Source organism: Armigeres subalbatus, chromosome 1 (assembly GCF_024139115.2).
Source record: "Armigeres subalbatus isolate Guangzhou_Male chromosome 1, GZ_Asu_2, whole genome shotgun sequence".
Classification (NCBI taxonomy): domain Eukaryota; kingdom Metazoa; phylum Arthropoda; class Insecta; order Diptera; family Culicidae; genus Armigeres; species Armigeres subalbatus.
In genome coordinates this window covers 121,403,490-121,424,675 of record NC_085139.1, presented here as the reverse complement: position 1 = coordinate 121,424,675, position 21,186 = coordinate 121,403,490, and the positions used below count along the sequence as shown (strand labels likewise).

The 21,186-nt window shown below is 38.1% G+C and overlaps 1 protein-coding gene across 2 annotated transcripts in view; it reads left to right on the top strand.

Annotated features, from left to right (window-relative positions):
- LOC134205078 (sterile alpha motif domain-containing protein 5) overlaps positions 1-21,186 on the top strand; it is an 872,402-nt gene that overhangs the window by 397,279 nt on the left and 453,937 nt on the right. The window contains exon 3 of one of the 2 annotated variants that reach the window (XM_062679978.1): positions 17,011-17,193. The exons of the other annotated variant lie outside the window; for it this stretch is intronic. Coding sequence (XP_062535962.1) covers positions 17,011-17,061 — 51 coding nt within the window. The 3' untranslated portion in view covers positions 17,062-17,193. Of the gene's footprint in view, positions 1-17,010; positions 17,194-21,186 lie in introns of those variants that run through there. 2 annotated transcript variants of the gene reach the window in all.

The window sequence follows — 21,186 nt, the reverse complement described above, 5'->3', positions numbered from 1 at the left end:
GTAGTTTTTCGTCAGTTTTCTTCGACTAGTGTACCGCCGAAGCATCAATACAATATTCTGGTCGATGGCGAATGTTTCGTAGTTTGTGGTGAAAAACATCTTTGAATCATTCCCGTTTGAAGCAATAGGTTGATCCGACGTTTCGATCGAGTAATTTCCGAATACAACTAAATTTGATTCAACCAAAGTACAGACTGTTATTGGCTTTCCTCAATATTTCTATTTTCTCGATAAAATTTTCTGTGATTGTAAAGTTACATATTGGTTTTCGCTTATTACTAAGGGCATATATTAATATGAGTACATAATTTCAATTGGGATCGCATAAGGGGAAGGGAAAATTAATATATTTTATATTCTTTCTCGTTTCAGAGAGCGAACAATGGCGCTTTAACCTAGGCTAATTACCCGAGCAGCACAAGTCAGACTAAAATGGTTGCAGCAACTTGATAGTGACCAAATCTAGTCGCATATCCGTTGCAGTAATCTATGTGGGACATGTGTCCTACTTGGGTAGCCAGGGCAAGTTTAATAGCTTCGCCCCATCCCAGGACAATTAACAATGGAGTGACAAAATTTCTTAGCATGGTCACTCCCAACGTCTGTTTAAACGCATTATATCATTTGCTTATGATGATATTCCTAAACTATATTCCCTACCAACCATCCAACTCCTTGACATCTATGAGGGCGTCGGTGAGTCGCTGGCCTCTCGTTAAGTAGATGTCATATCATCATTTCCTTCCCTTCCTTAGTAACAGAGAAGATGGGCGTGGCCGGCAATGGTAGCTTTCATGCTTTATCATTTTTGACCCCCAATTGGGTTGCTATTAAATCCCAAATAGTAATCCATAAGCAGTTGGGGTAAGAAAGTTAAAGAAAATACATGACAGCTATCAGTATGCAATCTACGAAATACTCTGTTACAACGCAACGCAACGCAACGATTTGGACGGATCTGCCCTGTCACCTTTACGTGGTGTGTTACGGGGTGAGATCTACCACGGTTATATTGCCAGCTACAGGCAAATCCTGATCCAACGAATACCTTCCTCATTATCCAACTCCGTGGTACTTATGAGGGTGTCGCTAAGTCCTCTCGGCCTCTCGTTAAGTAAGCGCTACAGGAACACCTCCTTTTTCTCTTTCTGGTTACGGTGAAGATAAGCGTGGCCAGGAGTAGTAATCCTCATACTTTTGTTATTTTTGTTTAAGACTGGAATCAAGGACCACCCCCCTTTTTAATTTCTAATAGCATTCTAGATAAGGATCTCAAAAGTAAAACATTAGTATCACTAGTGTCCAATCTACTAATGATTTGGACGGGTCTGCCCTGCTAGCAAAGGCGTGGGATTGCCAATCCGAAGATGGCGAGTTTGATTCTCGGCCCGGTCTAGGATGTTGTTAATTCCTGTTTCATTTATTGTCATCGCATATTCCTGTCAACAAATTCAAATGAAATCGGATTATCTATCTGCTTGTTATCACAAACTACATCGCAATGTGAAACGAACGAACTCGCATAAAAATCGTGCACATCGCATACATTACCGGGCAACGTCGGTTAAGAAATACACATATATCGCCTCCACTTTTATACGTAAAAAGCGTTTTCGCGTAAATTGTGTGCATAGGCATCGCATAACAAAAAAAAAAACAATTCTATTATGCATGCATTCTGGTTGTCTGTGAGGGGGATATGCTTGTATAATAGTAAGTATAAAAGCAGGCCTAGTTCCAGTTGGAGTGAAGAGCCATAGAAGAAGGATTTTTTATTGAATAATCTTGGTACATTTAGTTGAATGACGTTTCGTCGAAAGGATATTTGAAAGAAAATTCTTAAGTCAATAATATTTAAAAAAAAAGATTTATTGCGTTGTTTCAAAAAGTATTGGGGGTTTGGGGATCGGGCTGATTTGGATTTTGGAAATGGATTTCCATACTTTTCCTTTTTCTATCCAATTACAGTATTCCTTTAACTATTTTTCCATCACATTGGCAACTCGGTAACCAAGAAGAACCTCTATCCCTCGAACGAACCTAACCACAAAGATTCCTATAAATCCCGCAAGAACTCGTGACAAGTAGAGTATGCAATCGTCCGTGTTTTGGAGTGCGATCTCTTGGTCCGCGATATATTGTTCCAGCTGATCGGCAAAAAACAACTGTTTAGTGCGCGTCCGAACGCGTTTCGGAGTGCAAAATGATCTCGAGGTCCACCTTTTTTTTTGTCTGGTGCGGTCAAAGAGGAAATTTATTAAGTGCGCGATCGTTCTGCTTTGTACAGTCAAAAAGAAAGGAATTAGTTTGCGATCGAACGTGTTTTGAAGCGCAGAGCGATCTCGAGGTCCACGTAATTTTGTTTAGCTTTGTGCGGTCGGAAAGAAAATGAATGAGTGCGCGATCGAACATATTTCGGAGTGCAGAACGTTCTCGAGGTCCGCGTTATTTTATTCTGTCTTGTTCGGTCTTAGAGAAAATAATTTAGTGCACGATCGACCATGTTTCGTAGAGCAAAACGATCTAGAGGTTCGCGTTATTTTGTTCCTCTTGGTCGGCCAAAAAGAAAATAGATTAGTGTGCGTCCGAACGTGTTTCGGAGTGCTAAATGATCTTGAGATCCGTATAATTTTATTCAGTCAGTCAGAACATTTTATTTAGTGTGCGATCGAACGTGTTTCGGACAACAGAACGATCTCGAGGTTCGTGTTATTTTGTTCTGTCTGGTGCTGTTCAAAAGAATATTAATTAGTGCGCGATCGAACGTGTTTCAAAGTGCAGAACGATCTGGAGGTCCGCGTTATTCAATTATGCTTTGTGCGATTGGGGGAAAAAATAGTGCGCGATCGAACGTGTGCGTGATGAACGTGAAAAGTTAAATCAAAGTACGCGTTATTTTGTACTGCGTTGTGCGTTTCAACTACACGTTACATATCGTTTACCAAAACGAACCTCGCTCATCCCCTTATCCCATATATCCAATATCCCAGTGATTTTTTCGTGGAAGTGCAGATGACTCGTCGGCTTCCATCAAAGCAAGTATCACGTCAACATTCTCCTACTCATTCCTTAATTGACCTGCATTCGGACACGGCCAGCGCCGGTACTGCTTGATTATCAGTTTTTACACATTGAGGATGATGTTAGTCCCAAGTATCGGTCAATCATGCTCAAACGATGTTAACTTCCAACTCAAATGCCAAAAATCTGCATAAGCTGATGATTTATAATTTTTCTATGAAGTAAGCAGTCTCCAGGATGCTGCTACTCTGCAAGAAGAGATCAAAACCTTTCAAAACTTGAGCAACATCAATCGTATGTGTTTGAATCCATCTAAATGCTCCGTTATATCATTCACGAGAAAGCACTCATCTTTCCTCTTGAATTACTCGATAGAAGGTGAATCTATAAATAGGGTTTCATTTATTAAAGACCTTGGTGTTTTTTTTTTCTAGGTACAATATTAAACTTTAAAGAAAACTGTTTAATACTTTTAAGATATTCACTGTCTAAAAACTTGGTTTTGTTCATAAGTTTGTTCCACACTCTAATATGCAGTTGTCATTATTACACAAATGGAATTTAACAAAATGGAATCCATATGGCTTAATCCATACGGCAAGTCGAGTCAAGTACAAGGCACTGAAGACGACCACACAGTTGTGGTCGAAATACGTATCTGCAAAGATAACGAAAATTAACTGGTGGAATTAAATGGACAGTACTTAATTCGTCTTAGACGGTTGAATACATTCCACTAAAAGAGCTATATATATTTTTCTAAATTTGTTTGTTATCTTCGTCATCTACCCTGGAACGACTCAATCCACCTTCCCAGATATGAAGATAGATGCATGCTGATTGATCTCCACCTTTTTTTTCTTTTTTATTCATTTCATTTATTTAATCTACATCTAAACAGATAACACTGAATCAACAATTTGACGCCACAATACACGGTTCGAGGCTCGATCCTCGAATACGCCCCACCTTCGCCAGGGCGTTTTGCACCTGGTCTGCCCATCTCGCTCGCTGTGCTCCACGCTGTCTCGTACCTGCCGGATTGGAGAAATTTTGATCTTTGCAGGGTTGTTGTCCGGTATTCTTGCAACATGTCGTGCCCATCGTACCCTTCCGACTTTAGTTACTTTCTGGATACTGGGTTCGCCGTAGAGCTGGGCAAGCTCGTGGTTCATTCTTCGCCGCCACACACTGTCCTCTTCGAGCATTGTCCATGTTTCATGTCCGTAGAGGACTACCGGTTTTAACAGCGTCTTGTACATGACACATTTGGTGCGGTGGCGAATCTTTTTTGACTGCAGTTTCTTCTGGAGCCCGTAGTAGGCCCGACTTCCACAGATGATGCGCCTTCGTATTTCACGACTAACATTGTTATCAGCCGTTAGCAAGGATCCAAGGTAGACGAATTCCTCGACCACCTCGAAGGTATCCCCGTCTATCGTAACACTGCTTCCCAGGCGGACCCTGTCGCGCTCGGTTCCGCCCACAAGCATGTACTTGGTCTTTGAAGCATTCACCACCAGTCCAACTTTTGTTACTTTCAGACGAGTGTACAGTTCTGCCACCTTTGAGTAATTCTCGCTGAAACCTGGCCACTATTTGCACGAGGTTCTTAAAAATGCCAAAATTTATATTCCTTCGAAAGCTTTCGGCGAGTATATTAAGGATCCGAGTTAAATTCTTCAGAAAGATGAACCCCTCGTTAGTTATACACTAAATCATTTTAATGGACCCCTCGATTTTTGTCAATTTTCGACTCACCAAAACTGTCATAACTCCAACATTTCTCAACCGATCATAGAGATCAGCATATTGTTGGAAAGAGGAAGAGTGTATCCTCAATTTGCAATAATAAAAATATAGGCAGCCATATTGAATTTGGCCGCCATCTTGGATTTCTTTTTGAAAACTATTTTTCCGCCAAGTTCGCAACCGCCGATTTTGAATAATCATACAGCGATGGAAAGCTTAGCTTATATTGTGCATTGTGTCCGAAAATCTCAGGTGTATGCTGCCGCTAACCGCAAGTCAGACTTATCTGGATATGGCGTCCATATACAGATAAGTCTGACTTGCGGTTAGCGGCAGTATGGTTCTATCAAAAGTTATGTACGATTTTCCAAATTATATTTTGAAGGGCCATCTGACCAACGAATATTATTTTTATGGTTAATGTGGTACTACGACGTCAGTTCCTTGATTTCATACACTATTCTAAGCCAAATGTGTTTCAAAAATGAAAAGCATATCTACAACAGTATTTTATTTGAAGGGCTCAAAAGTGTGAAGCATAACGGAGCCGTATTCAAGTTATTGTATTAAATAACTCAAGAAATTTGGTATTGGTAAATCGTACATAACTTTTAATAGAAAAAACATACATCTGAGATTTTCGGACACAATGCACAATATAAGCTAAGCTTTCCATCATAGAATTTAAAATTGGTGGTTGCAAACCTGACAGAAAAATAGTTTTCAAAAAGAAATCCAAGATGGCGGCCAAATTCAAAACAACTTCTTATATTTTTATTATTGCAAATTGAGGATACACTCTTCCTCTTTCCAACGATATGCTGATCTCTAAGATCGGTTGAGAAATGTTGGAGCTATGACAGTTTTGATGAGTCAAGAATTGACAAAAATCGAGGGGTCCATTAAAATGATTTCGTGTATGACTAACGAGGGGTTCATCTTTCTGAAGAATTTAACTCGGATTCTTAATATACTTGCCGAAAGCTTTCGAAAGAATATAAATTTAGGCATTTTTAAGAACCTCGTGCAAATAGTGGCCAGGTTTCAGCGAGAATTACTCCTTTGCAAATGTTCGGCCGACAATGTCCATGTCATCCGCGAAACAAATAAATTGACTGGATTTGTTGAAAATCGTACCCCGGCTGTTACACCAGGCTCTCCGCATGACACCTTCTAGCACAATGTTGAACAACAGGCACGAAAGTTCATCACCTTGTCTTAGTCCCCGGCGCGATTCGAACGAACTGGAGTGTTCACCCGAAATCTTCACACAGTTTTGCACATTAGTTAGCTAGTTAGTAAGATCATCATTTGGAGATCCTTAGTTGCTCTACTCAAATGGGCTTTCCCTGTTCCTAAATAAAAATAAAAGATCCAGATAAATCCACCTAGCGGCGATGATGCATCATAAAAATATAAAAAAAATAATAAAAAATCACATTAGAAAGATCAAAAAAGCTCTCAAAGGAAATAGATCGCATTTTCCATATAATTTTACATGTTTTTGCATTAAGTAATATGCATTGTCACCATCCCCCTTTTTTATGTAGGATTTTTTTTTTCAAGGGGGGACTTTTGGATAAAAAAAAAAAGATTTTTCAATAATTCCGAAATGTAATCGATCCGGGCAATTTTCAATTGCAAACAATGGGACCACATTCCCTGTCGAAAGCAACTTGTTGCGAATAAAATCTAGTCAGGAAATGTCAGATTCCACTCGCCCCGATCATAGTTCCCACCGGGGTTGGTTGCTCGAATCCCGGTTGGCTCCATGAGTAAGGATATGAGTTGCTGAATATGAGGCTCAAGACCGCGAGATGGGGTCCATCTTATTCCCAACCAACACACTTGTCATTCCCGAGTTACTGTGACCTCTGTATGACCAAGACCAGTCATATATGAGTGAGTTGCTTCAACCAAATCGGTCGAAGTTGTGCTACACGGGTTCCTTCAGACACGCGAAGTACCAATGGTCCTTCACTTTAGTAAACAAGTAGGATCAATTGAAAAAATCCACCCGGTTTCAGGTCTGAAGAGGTCTTTAGAAAAACGGTCAAATGTTTAAATCTTGTTATCTTGAAGTCTGTCTTTCCGGAATATATATACAGGTTTCTGTTTCTACACGATTTTTTTTTCGCTCGTGTTTTTGATCGTTTGACGTCAATTTACCACCAAAATCTTCGCAACATGATGATTAAAAAAATCCAGAATAAAGCAAAGAAAATTCACATGATAATTAATATGCATTAAACATTTAGGATGGGTGGAAAATTAAGAAAATGTAAATCGTGTAAAAACAGAATCCAGTGTAATGCTATTTTTGAAATAGTTTTCGTAAGGAAGTGAAGTAGTCACAAATACCTTTACAGAATACACAATTTACATGTAAGTTGTACACACTAAAACGAAGTCCTTCCACTTCGAAGCTGGTAAAGACTAAAAGGGGGAGTTATTTCAAATATTTGTTCCAACCCTTGCTGCAATAGTCGGGGAATTTTATGTTCAAGCTCGTGATGAATTCTTGCTCCATTGTGGACTATAGTTTGATTGTTCTTTTTTCAATAAACAGCTGATCTGGTTATAATGGAGTACCAACTCAATCGAGCACAAACTCAAGCTTAAGCTCTTCATGAAAAGTCCGCCACACTGCCTATCCCGGAGCCTCCCAAGTATCATGTCAACTCACGTGTCTAAATAAGCAAAGAATTAGCATCTCCATTATGTCAGATTTCAGCATCGGAAGAGGATCCTCTCTAAAACATGCATTATGCATATATATGTCTAACAGGCATACAATCGCTATTGAGAGCATTAGGTCAGGGATTCCCATTTCTTCCACTATTTCGCAAATGAAAACGAATGAGCTCTTGTTGTGCGGGCATGCTTCGGATTCAAGGAGCCTTCCGGAGCTAAATTCTCTGTCTGCATTTGATGCGACCATTAATGTGGGGATCGACATAACCGGTCGTATGTCATGTCCGCCTTTTGAAATACAATCAACGACTGGTTGTGCAATCACGATGACCTTAATTCTGTGAGAGATGTCCTCAATGAGGATGGCATGGCTATTGCTGCAGAAAAGTAGTCATTTGAGATTTATCAGCAGAGGACAATTTTCATGGAGGGCGTTTATTCAACCTTCGTAAAATGCCTGTGCTGGTCGTATGTAAGTGACAATCGTATTATATTTACGGACCGCAATGAATGGAGGAAAAGTCATCAAGGTGGGTAATCCTTGATAGATGATGTTATTAATGGGCGGTTCAGGATCGTTAAAAATAGTCGATTTGTTTGGTAGGAAAGGAAATGTACCATATCAAAATACATTATTTGGAAAAATAGTCTATCAGTAAACACGGTCGAACCAGTTGGACACACAATGACTCCGATCTTAGAAGAAAATAGACAAGGTGATGCGATCGTTGACCTTGTCGAGATCAGCATGACGAACCAAATGGTCAACGATCCTTCACATCACTTTGTGTTAGAAGAACTTCGACTTAAGTAATCAAATTTATTTTGTAACATGCTTTTGCTCTTTTATGAAACGAATATATTTTAGTTTCGATGTAGTTCAACCTGTGCTAACGCTACCTGCAATCAAGACCGTCTCCAAAATGTGTCATTCCCCTCTTCTCTGAAAATGGATAACCCAAATTAAATCTTGCCGTTTCGTTAGCGCTCGTCTAAAACCAATCATGTTTGCCTACCTTTCGTTCCAACTCACCTTACCTTCCCTGACTCGGGCGAAAGGTAGATGAACACCGAACATGTGTGTGATGTACGGCTGCTGGTGCTGTGTGGTGGCCCTATGCTGCCAAGACTTCAAACGTGAAACGAGCGTCGTCAACTGTAAAGGACCAGCACCCGTACCGCCACCACCCAATCAAAGAGATAAGTGTGTGCGTTGGTGTCTTTGTGTATGTAGATGGGTATGCTCTGGAGATCCTTTCGAGCGATTCAAGAAACAGACGGATTCGTCCCCACAACGCAACGGCGCTGCTCGTTATTGCTGATTGAATCCATCCGAGGGCAGATGCGGGCCAAGCCACCCACAGGAGCCGGGAACGAAGGTGACGCACGTCTCTTGCTTGCAGTATTCGTCTTCTGAGGCCAGCGAGGTTGACGATCGACGCTCGGGTTGCGTTTCGGGAGAATTTGGGTCATGACAGACAATTTTAGATTAGAACGGTTGAGTGATTTTCAATTTGGGCGTCAGATCAAGATGGGGGGAGAAGCTTTGTCACGTGTGGGAAGCTGAGTTTTCGTTCGCTAGGCTAGGCACATGGCAGTTTAAATCAACGGTGAAATTTTCTAATGCTTGATTTCTTCTCCTTTTCCAGGTGAGTCTTTGGATACTGTTAGACGAAAAGCGTAAGTTCGCATCACAAGCCCAACAATAAATTTTATAAAGCTTTCATATATTACCGACATATTTACTCTTCATTCTTTCTAAAAATAGAAATAATTAAAGATATTATTATGAAGTCAAAAAGTGAACTCCAGCTAATAGAATTTTGCCAAATGAAGTTTGAAAATTTCAAGACAAATTTAGTTAGATCATAAAAATTACCTACCATAAACATCATCCTAAAGCAATGATCCTAGATATTCTTTAACTTTGTTCCTTTCTATATTTCTCATATTCTATAACTGGAATACTTTCAACCTGATTATACTGGCAACTCTAAAATTCCAATAAAAACTCTACGTGAACTCGTGGAAAGTGCAGAAGTGGACACGGCTTGCATTGAGCGAGTGACTGCATCCTAATCTTCTCACTAAGCAAGCGCCAGTATGACCAAGCAAAGCAATTGATATCATTAGTAGTTGTGCATTGAAGATTAGTGCTAGTTTTTTACCTTTAATTGTGTGATTTTTTATTTTGTAATAAATTCAACATTTATTACTGCTAGTCTGCAAGTGCAAGACCAGATTATCTGGTCATATTGGAGTAGCAACTACGAGCGATCAATCAATCTAAGCTAAGATACTCTACACTTTTAAAATTTTAGAATATTAGAATTTCAGAAATTTAGAATTTTAAAATTTTAAGATTTTAGAATTTTGGAATTTTAAAATCTTAAAATTTTAGAATTTTAGAATTTTAGAATCTTAGATTTTCAGAATTTCAGGATTTAAGAATTTTAGAATTTTAGAATCTTAGAATTTTAAAATTTTAGAATTTTAGAATTTTAGAATTTTTGAATATTTGAATATTTGAATTTTTGAATTTTCGAATTTTTAAATTTTTGAATTTTAAAATTTTTAAATTTTTAAATCTTTAAATTTTTGAATTTTTGAATTTTTAAATTTTCAAATTTTTAAATTTTTGAGTTTTTGAATTTCTAATTTTTTGAATTTTTGAATTTTTTAATTTTTGAATTTTTGAATTTTTAAATTTTTTAATATTAGAATTTTAGAATTTTAGAAATTTAGAATTTTAGAATTTTAGAATTTTAGAATTTTAGAATTTTAGAATTTTAGAATTTTAGAATTTTAGAATTTTAGAATTTTAGAATTTTAGAATTTTAGAATTTTAGAATTTTAGAATTTTAGAATTTTAGAATTTTAGAATTTTAGAATTTTAGAATTTTAGAATTTTAGAATTTTAGAGAGTTTTAGAGTTTTAGAATTTTAGAATTTTGGAATTTTAGAATTTTAGAATTTTAGAATTTTAGAATTTTAGAATTTTAGAATTTTAGAATTTTAGAATTTTAGAATTTTAGAATTTTAGAATTTTAGAATTTAAGAATTTTAGAATCTTAGAATCTTAGAATCTTAGAATTTTAGAATTTTAGAATTTTAGAATTTTAGAATTTTAGAATTTTAGAATTTTAGAATTTTAGAATTTTAGAATTTTAGAATTTTAGAATTTTAGAATTTTAGAATTTTAGAATTTTAGAATTTTAGAATTTTAGAATTTTAGAATTTTGAAGTTTTAGAATTTTAAAATCTTAGAATTTTAGAATTTTAGAATTTTAGAATTTTAAATTTTAGAATTTTAAATTTTAAATTTTAGAATTTTAAATTTTAGAATTTTAGAATTTTAAATTTTAAATTTTAGAATTTTAGAATTTAGAATTTTAGAATTTTAAATTTTAGAATTTTAGAATTTTAGAATTTTAGAATTTTAGAATTTTAGAATTTTAGAATTTTAGAATTTTAGAATTTTAGAATTTTAGAATTTTAGAATTTTAGAATTTTAGAATTTTAGAATTTTAGAATTTTAGAATTTTAGAATTTTAGAATTTTAGAATTTTAGAATTTTAGAAATTTTATAATTTTATAATTTTATAATTTTAGAATTTTAGAGTTTTAGAATTTTAGAATTTTAGAATTTTAAAATTTTAGAATTTTAGAATTTTAGCATTCTAGCATTTTAGAATTTTAGAATTTTAGAATTTTAGAATTTTAGAATTGTAGAATTTTAGAATTTTAGAATTTTAGAATTTTAGAATTTTAGAATTTTAGAATTTTAAAATTTTAAAATTTTAGAATTTTAGAATTTTAGAATTTTAGACTTTAGAATTTAAGAATTTTAGAATTACTATTTATACAAATAGTGTGATATAAGTGGATAAGGATCTTAGGATTTTGAAATTTTAGAATTTTTGAATTCCAGGATTTTAGGATTTTAGGATTTCAGGATTTATGATTTCAGAATTCTAGGATCTTAGGATTTAATGATATTTGAATTTTTAGTTCTTAGGATTTTTGGATTTTAGGGTTTTGGGACATTAGGATCTTAGGAAATTAGGAATTTACTATTTTATAATTTAAGGAATTCAGAATTTAAGGATTATAGGCTATTGGGATGTTGGGACTCAAGGTTTTTAAGATTTAAGGATTTGAGATTTTTTTTAATAGGATTTCAAGATTACAGGAATTTAGGTGTTTAGGGATTTTGGGATTTTGGGATATTAAAATTTTAGGGTTTTATGATTTTGGGATTTGGGGTTTTTAGAATTTTGGAATTTTGGATTTTTAGATTTTAGGATTTTAGAATTTAAGAATTATAGTGTTGTAGGCATTTATGATTTTATTATTTATATTTATATTGTTTTAGTTTTGGAATTGAAGTATTTTAGAATTTTATGTGTTTTAAATGTAAGTATTTGATGACTTTGAAATTTGAGAATTTTGTGGTTGTGGTTTATAGGTAGAAGTGTGCGCCGGATTAAGAAATTTTGGGACTCTAATATTACAGGATTTAAGGATTTTGGACTTCGGAATTTAGGTTCTCAGGATTAAGATATTTTAAGAATTTAGAAGTTCATTATCCTAGAATTTTAAAATTTAGGATTTCTAGGATTTATTAGATTTATGATCTGAAGATTCTTTCACCTGAAGATTCTAGTAGAATCTGTGTCAAAAGGTCGAAGGTCAAAAGGTCGAAGGACAAAAGGTCGAAAGGACAAAAGGTCGAAAGAAAAAAGGTCGAAAGGACGAATGGTCGATGGTTTAAAGGTCGAAGGGCAAAAGGTCGAAAGGACAAAAGGTCGAAGGGAAAAAAGGTCGAAAGTACAAAAGGTTGAAAGGACGAATGGTCGAAGGTCAAAAAGTCGAAGGACAAAAGGTCGGAGGAAAAGAAGGTCAAAAAAATGACAAAAGCTGAAGGAAAAGATGGTTGAAAAAATAATTGGGTCAAAAGGTCGAAAGCACGAAAGATAGAAGAGACAAAAGGTCGCCAAAAAATTCGAATAGACAGATATTGGAGGTTCGTTCCATTAATCATAGGCTGTTCTTATGAGTTAATTCAACCACCCAAAATTTTTGTTTTCCCTCAAAATCACTATTTTGCTTTCTAAAACCGATCTGAACATATTGTAAGCAAGAAAATTATGTTCTCGATTTCATCAATTTCCCCTTTTTAGAATTTTGTTTTTCTACCTTAGCAACACAAATCAGGCCAACTTGTTACCACAACTTAAATGTAATCGAATTCAGTTGTATATAGGTTACGGAAACCTCTATACCACACATGTGTTGTTTGGATAGTTAAGAATTAATTTTTAACCAGATTTGAACAAGCATTGAACTTTATATTATTGATCAACATCAAAAACTTTTTGAAATCTGAGCAATTAAAAATTACAAAAAAATATCAAAGTATCCCGTCTAAAGGTGCTGTTGAGCGTTAGAGGGCAACTAGCTTACTTCATAAAATGAAACAATAACAAGGGTCCGTTCACAAACTACGTGACGCAAATTTGGGAAATTCTTTATCCCTCCCTGCTTTACAGCGTAACGTAACAGCTTCTAATAATAAGAATAAATTTAAAATATTTGTTTATATTTACGTCAAAATAAATTTTACTCCCGTTCAAATGTATCGTCTTTTAAGCACATAAAAATAACATTATTATCATCAGAAGACGGTACACTAAACCAAAAAAAAATATTTCGAATGCTCATTTTGATGAAAATAATTGAAGAACTAGTTTCAGGAATCAAAATTTACGCAAATAAAGCCTAGCAACACTTTTACGGCGAAGATATTTATTTATACAATACACCTCTGAAAGATACCCTATGTTTGAACAAAGGGAAAATTGTAGAATAAAATATTAACAGGTGAAAATTTCAATATAAATATGCAAAACTTCAAAAAAGCCCTATGATTAAAAGAAGGAAAAAATCAAAAATAAATTATAATCAGCTGAAACACAAATAAATACAAATATGTGAAACTTGAAAAAACTGCATATGACTTAAAAAAGGAAAAATTCAATAATGGAAATCAGGTTAAACACAATTAAAAATAAATGTACGAAAGTCGAAAGAAAAGCCTACGATTAAAAGAAGGAAAAAATCTACAATGAAATATTATCAGATGAAGCCCAAATAAACATAAATGTGCAGAAGAATGGTTGGTTGACACTCGACGTTTTGCCTATTTTTTTTGTAATTTCAACCTCTTATCCCATCTTACTTTTTTTTCCTTAGACCTTTTGACCTTAGATATTATGACTTTCGACCTTTTGATTTGCAACCTTTTCACTTTTGACCTTTTGTCCGGCAACCGTTATTTCTATCTTTTGTTTTTTCGATCTTTCGACCTTTCAGCCTTTTGACCCTCCGACCTTTGACTTTTGACCTTTTTTCCTTTTTTTTATTTTTTTTATATATAATTTTATTTGCTAATTATCTAATACATGCATTCATCTCTTAGACTAGGTGTACCGTTTTTTCTCAACACTATTGACCTTTTGTCCTTCGATCTTTATACCCTTCAGCCTTTTGTTCTTTCGACCTTTTAACCTTCGAACATTTGTCCTGCAACCGTTCTTTCGACCTTTCATCCTTTCGACCTTTTGTCCTTCGACCTTTTGACTATTTTTTTTGTTTCGCCCTTTTTTGCTTTCGGTCTTTTGACTAAGATTTTTTGTTTTGACCTTTTCTGCCGTTCTACGCATGCTTGTACCAAATTCAAAAAACGACAAATGAGAAAATTGTATTTGAAATTGTACACTAGTTTTCATTGCTGGCGTATAACCATAATGCAATGTAGGATTATTACATCACAGAACCATTCAGAAGACTTAATTTCATTGAAATCATTCTTATTTTTCACTCACAAATAGAATTTGCGTCAACGATCATAAAAATAGTTTGGCGGGACAGTTATGCCGAGAAATAGAGCACTTGTTTTATGGTTTCTACGCATATCAGTCCCGTTCAATGCATGATTTCGTGAATGACTACTGCGATTGACATATGTCTCCACATGCTTTATCTATGGAAGTGAACCTGCCACGTGGATGAAGTGATTATGTCGCTTAGAATGAGTATTGTACAAATTACCCCCATTAAACCAGTGCAACAGCTATTTCATGTGTGTTGCTCCATAAAATAACAGAATCCGCCATAATGATGAATTTAATCACTGCGAGACCATTATGCGTAGAAATTAAGCAATGGGACAAATAGACTTGATGTTGTTTGTAACATTGCAAGTTCCAAAACAGTGGAGAAAAGTTATATTGCGATTTTCACTATTTGGATAGTGTATGGGAACGGAGGTATGGTTTTAGAACCCTATTACGCGGGCATGTGCTACCAACCAATGGGGACGACAAACTCCCTAACAGATGGCGCTTGTTGGTAGCTGGGTGATAGCACAGGGAACGGAAGCCGGGAAATGACACGACGAATGTCGAGAATGGGGAGCACAGAGCTGGATGACTGTGGGGACAGAAGACTCGGGAGATATATGGTTTTCGGGAGTTGGATGAGAAGCCTCGTGGAGAACGGTTAGTTTTTGTGCAACAGAAGAGCCAATTAGAGCTGGTTTAAAAAACGTGCGGGTAATTGTACGTGAATGACTCAGTGTTAGTCCTTAAGGACAGTTTGGTCCTAAGTTCGAGATTCGGCCAATCGAGTGGCCACAACAGATTGCGGTTTTCGCCTATCATGCTGGCCGCCTACTCGTCACGCCGACAGTGTGACCACTTTCCCGGTCCGTTCCGTCAGCGCCATCGACCGTTTCCCCGCCGGCCCGGCTATTGCCGCCATTGCGATTACCGTTGATCCTGTCCGTCGTCTAGTAAACCTGCTGGCCGATCTATTGCCGGCCTCGCTATTTTCGCCACTCCTGCCAAGCCACCATTGCCATCGCGATTGTCGCTGACCCAGCGCGTCGCCCGGTGAGCCTCGCTATACGCGTTGTTCGATCCACCTGTCAAGCTATCATCGCCATCGTGATTTTCCCGAACCCTACCCATCGATCAGCAAGCCTGCTGGCCAACTACCGTCGCCATCGCCATTCTTGTCCCGCTATCAATCCTGCAAAGCTAGAACCGCCATCGCGATAGTCGCTGAGCCGGTGCGTCGCACAGCCAGCCTGCCAGTCTCTAGTTGCCGTCGATATCACCATTCTCGCCGTGCTATCAGTCGTTCACCGCCCTCACCAGCGTTCTATACCCAGCCTATCAAGATACCGTACCATCACGATACTCACCGATCCGGCCCGTCGTTCCGTCGTCATTGGACCCCAACCGTCAAGGCTAGCGTAACCAACTTCAGTCCCACCGGATTGCTGTCATCGCCAAGTTTGCCAGTCCAGTCAGCGATTACTCTGTGGTTTACAGAAGTAGCGCTTCCAGACATCGTTTCCGAGTGAGTAAATAAAGTTTGCAAAACTAACCTCCAATTCCGTTGCTAACCAGATCCGAAAGCCTCCCCGCTTCCTCAAAACGACTCTGGGACTCGAGGACCAAAAAGAGGCCTTCCGCGCCCACCCCGTTGGCTGCCGTAGGTCAGACCAGTGGCCTGGGGTTTTAATCGGATTCCCCTTCTGGGTTCCGGACCGAAATCCTCGAGGGCTAGAAGAGCCGTACAGAGTATAACATGTTTTCAAAGATTTTACGAACAAAGTTTAAAATCTGTTAGAGTTTTCAAAAAGTAATATATCAAAATAGACTGCTCTATCGTGAAAAGTCAAAATCCACAAAAACTAACATTGGACAACTATGCGTAGAAGGGCAATTTTGTACCTCCCATTTATGATCCTTCGACTTTTTGTCCTTTCGACCTTTTAACCTTCAACATTTTGTCTTTCGACCTTTTGACCTTCGACCTTTTGTTCTACAACCCTTTTTTAGGTCTTTTGTCCTTCGACCTTTTGACTCAAATTTTTTGTTTCGACCTTTTGTCCTTCGACCTTCTGACTGAGATTTTTTGTTTCAACCTTTTGTCCTTTCGATGTTTTGACCTTCGACCTTTTGTCCTACAACCCATCTCCACTACCTGGTTCGCCTCCCCAGTCCCCAGGTGTTTGATAGCAGATTTCCGTTACCCTCAATATAAAAAGGGACTTTTCAAGAAAATTTATAGGAAATAATAGCAGAGGTTCATAACAGTTAGTTGAGCTATTTGAATCGGCGTTTCAGTTTTCAAAACGTACCGTACGAAGAATTGTAAATGCCTTTGTATTGTAACTTATGTTCTTGAAACAGTGGAGTCCTGTTCAAAGAGTATTGCTTGAATTAGTTTCCGTACTATTAATTATACTCCCAGACGAATATATTTTCTGCATCCCTACATTGGTTTGGAAAGTAAATCAGCTTTGTTTGGAATTCGATTCCGTCCATCGAAAGGATCTCTCTCATGCCGATATTTTTTCTGCCCCAATCGTCCGTTGCGTCGTCGTACGCGCCTTGCGCTATACACCGTACAAAATTTCAACAGCTCTGTTAGTGACAAACCATTTCCATCCTTTCCAATCCGGTCCAGCACCAGCAAAGCAGCGCCATCGCATCTGTGCCAGGGTTCCAGCCAAAGTGACATTATTCGGTCGATCTTCGGAACGATTGTGATGTATGTAGCGCGCTCGTCCACACCATCAGACCAGTTGCGGCGCAGTCGAGAACTACGGCCAACCATAACCATGCCGAATGGATTCATAACCAACTTTAATTTATACGTTCCAGAATTTGACTCGTTTTTGAAAATACTTATTTGCAAAAAAAAATATGAGCGCATTGAAATCTAAATTGATGCACAACATTTTCTTGGTTTGTTTGTAATTATTATTTTATGTAATTCTTATTTTCGATCAATTTTCTACTTTATCACGACCCGTGGCCTTTGCTGTACCAACCGACGACGACAGCTAGCGAGTGTGTGACGTTCTGCTTTCGTGAATAATGTCATTTTCCAAAAGCGCCTGCCCGCCCCTGCAAACCCGACGTTCCAACTGTGGTGAATGGTGAGTATGGTGGCAGTCCGTCAGCCGTATTCTGGTGGGTCTTCTGCTGCAATCCAGAGCGAACCAGAGCGTTGGATTTGGATTTACGGTTTTGCGTGCGGTTCCATCCACACGAGGATGGCGTAGCTCGGCTAAATGTTCGTTCGGCACTCGAGGGAGGATTTTGAAAACTAATTTACGACGGCATCTTCGAGCACTGCCCCGTGCCACAGCTTCCAGCCTAGGCACACAACCGCACCGCAATCTGGCGAAAGGACATTCTCGGGATCGGGAGCATGCCTCAGCTGCTCATTTCAGGTTGCATTGACTGGAAGTAGACGAGCGAACCCGAGACTAGGCGTGGTGGATTCGATTCCGCTCGCAAAGTAAATTTATGAAATTTAATTACAGTTTGATGTGTTTAATTCGCCATTAAAATTTATTGCTAATTACTTTCTGTCTGGTTGCGTTCTGTTGCATTTGGCTTCGGATGACGACGACGGAATCGAAGTGCTATAAAGAGAGTATGGAAGTCCGCTGTACGTTGCGTTGGTGGCACCAATATAAGTAGGCTTCCACGAGGAAGACTGAAAAAATTGTGGTAACAAACTATGGGCTCTCATTATCTCAAATGAAAATCTAGAAGATATTTGAATATCAATTTTTACTAAAACTATAAAAAAAAGTTTATTCTGCCATTATGAAATAAAAAGAATTGAATTTAATCATTAAGTGTGAGGTGTGACTTTAAATTTACACGGGATTAGAGCTTTCTCGTACAATTAGTCTTCTGACATGTTCCCAATAGTCATTCCGCTACTTATTAAACTGTAACTCTTTCATCTGCTCTGCAGGTATTTCCGATTCCAAAACTCATAGTCTATTTTCGAACTATTTGTTCAACTCTGAGTACGCCCAAATGTTTTTCATGAATCTCAAAATCTCTCAAGAAAAAAACCACTATTATCTTTCGCATGGCAAATGAAGCCATAGCACAATTTTCCCCGAGTTTGATGTTTCCCAGTCGATGGAATTCTTCGAATACCTCCAGTAGCTATCTCCCACGACCCACGACTCTCGAATCGTAGGCGACGAGAGCACCATGATGCCGCGATGCTCTGATTCCTAACACGCCAACCGAACGTATACGATATATTTGAAACTGTAAAAGGAATTTCCCGGGATTGCAATTGTATTCGAAGTATCCTGCGCCGCAGAAATGCTGAAGCCGGGAGCGTGTACGGGTGAGGAATTCCACAGAAGGAATCAAACGAAAACACTTTCCGTCGCAGGGAAGCCCCATTTGTGAACTCTTGAAATTGTGTAGGCGCAGACGGGCATAGTGTTTAGACGCATCCATCGCTTTCACAAGCCGAGCGATGGGGTACTTTTGTCTGGTGGTTCTGCGGTATCGGCTTCGAGTGAGTTCGGTGTAGGTGCGCCGACTGTAAACAGGCACCGAATGTCTCGGGTTTGGGAGGTCCAGACGTTCAGTTACCCCGAAAAGTGGAAACGAAAAAAAAGTGAAAGGATTTTTGATCCTCTACCAGCAGAGAGGACGCGTTGCCGCCAGTGCTGAGGGGGAGTGGGTGGAAAACCGAGTAAAATATGTACATACCTAAGCTTTTGATGTGGTTTTCACGTAGCTTCGTTTGTTGTACAGCTGCTGCTGCTTTTTTTCGTTGCTCCGAGGAAGAAGTACTCTCGGATGAAAGTTAGACCAAAGCGCAAAATAAACAACGGCTGGGTGTTTCTGATTTGGGGCTTATGTCGTGACTGGACTGAAAAGGCTCCTGGCTCGGGTTCTGTTAACGAATTTTGATGTTTTTGGAGCTTGGAAACAGTCTTTCGTTAGCAGTTAAAAAAAACCTCCAACGTTGCGTATCATGTGGAATTCTGGAGTTGGCATGATGTGCCTCCTGGGAAATTTCGGGCGGATGATAACGAGCCGTTGAAGAGGGCTTTTGACTGCGGTGTTTGGTAAGCGTTTCTATAAATTAAGGTACATGTATGCCATTTACTATTCGAATACGGGAAGGCACTATGTAAAATAACCCATACTTCCCTGATTAGGCTTTGGTAAAATACAATGTTAGTAGACCAGATGAAATGGCGCGAATATATTTGTAGTCTCTCGGTCACAAATGAATGTGAATTATAAATTTGAGCTTGAATAGTCAGTGTGTCAGTGTTGTTTATATACAAGCACATTTCTGTGGTATTTTTAGAATCAATTTTTTATCCAGTTCGCTCTATTATTAATGTGTTGTGTCGTTTTTATTCGATTCTCCTGTGAATATCTCAATCCGATTCACTGGAATCTGTTAGTCAACAACATTCCTGCAACGCTGATTGAGGATCGTAAAATCAGGATTTATTGCAAATTCAAGGCGAATAAACTGATCTGTTTTACTGTATACGTGCTACATCCACTACATACACCTGTTCGTCGAATAAACGCTTGAAAGCTTTCGATCTTTTGAGTTCTTGCTGGAAGTATAACTCTAGGCGCACCTTAACTTTCCATCACACAGTGAAGCATTATACTGATATCGGTAGTGATAATTGATTTGATCAAGACATAGATAGTGTCACCTGCCGCGGATATTGTGGAAATTCCTTCCATATGTTCTGCGTTAGACTGGATCTCTCACGTGAGGTTTTGGAGGCACATAAGAGAAATTTGCTCTGGCTGTGCGACGGCTTCGCTGACCTATTTTGCAATCAACATTTTCGCAAAATCTCGTCTCGCTGTGACACGGAAAATAAGACTGACGATTCTCCTCTCGAGTCGCTCAAGAATGAAATAGCCGGTCTGAAAGATACTGTTGAGGTCCTCGCAAGAAAAGTCGATTCCAAGCCATTAACGCCGACCATGAGTGCTCCTTGGACAAAAATTGCCAATTCATTTCCGGTACCAAACACGCCCAAGCGAATACGCGAGGATGGTCAACCTAATGGTCAAACGGTTCAATCGAAGGAAAAACCAATTAATATGCGCAGAACGAAAACAGCTTCAGAGACAATGAAAACGGTTGCACCACAAGAGGAGCTACTACACCCAAAAAACAAATCTGACAATTATTGTATAAAATCTGGGCATATACAATTCTGTAAGCTTTTTATACAAATATTGTATTAAAATAATACAAATCTGTATTATTTCAATACAACAATTGTATTAAAATCTTCCGAAATTGTATATGCCCAATTATTATACAGTTTCTGTAAGGTTCTTATGCAGAACTGTATAAAAATCAGCCATCCGCTGGTTGGGTGGGATTTATTTATCGGCTTTTCACCCCAGCACATCAGATGAAGAGATCGCCAACTTTGTTCGTGAATGTTTGGTACTAGACTCGGAAGCGCTACCCAAAGTAGTGAGATTGGTTCCAAAAGACAGGGACCCGTCTACACTGTCGTTTGTCACCTTCAAAGTCGGTGTAAGTAGGACCAACAAAGAGAAAGCTTTGTCTACGGACACTTGGCCGGAAAATGTCTATTTTCGTGAATTTGAGAATTACTCAAAAAACAATCGACGTGTCGTCAGAATCACTGGCAGGAGAAGCCCGTTTGTGAACAGCGATCAATAATGTGGGGCTACCCATCACTTGACTCATCGTCTGTTGGAGATGTCATCCCAGAACGCACTGCCTGTAGCTCATTGGAAGCCCCTAGTCCTCCCGACCCAGTCGTGCTTGCTGCTCATTGCCGCCATCAAA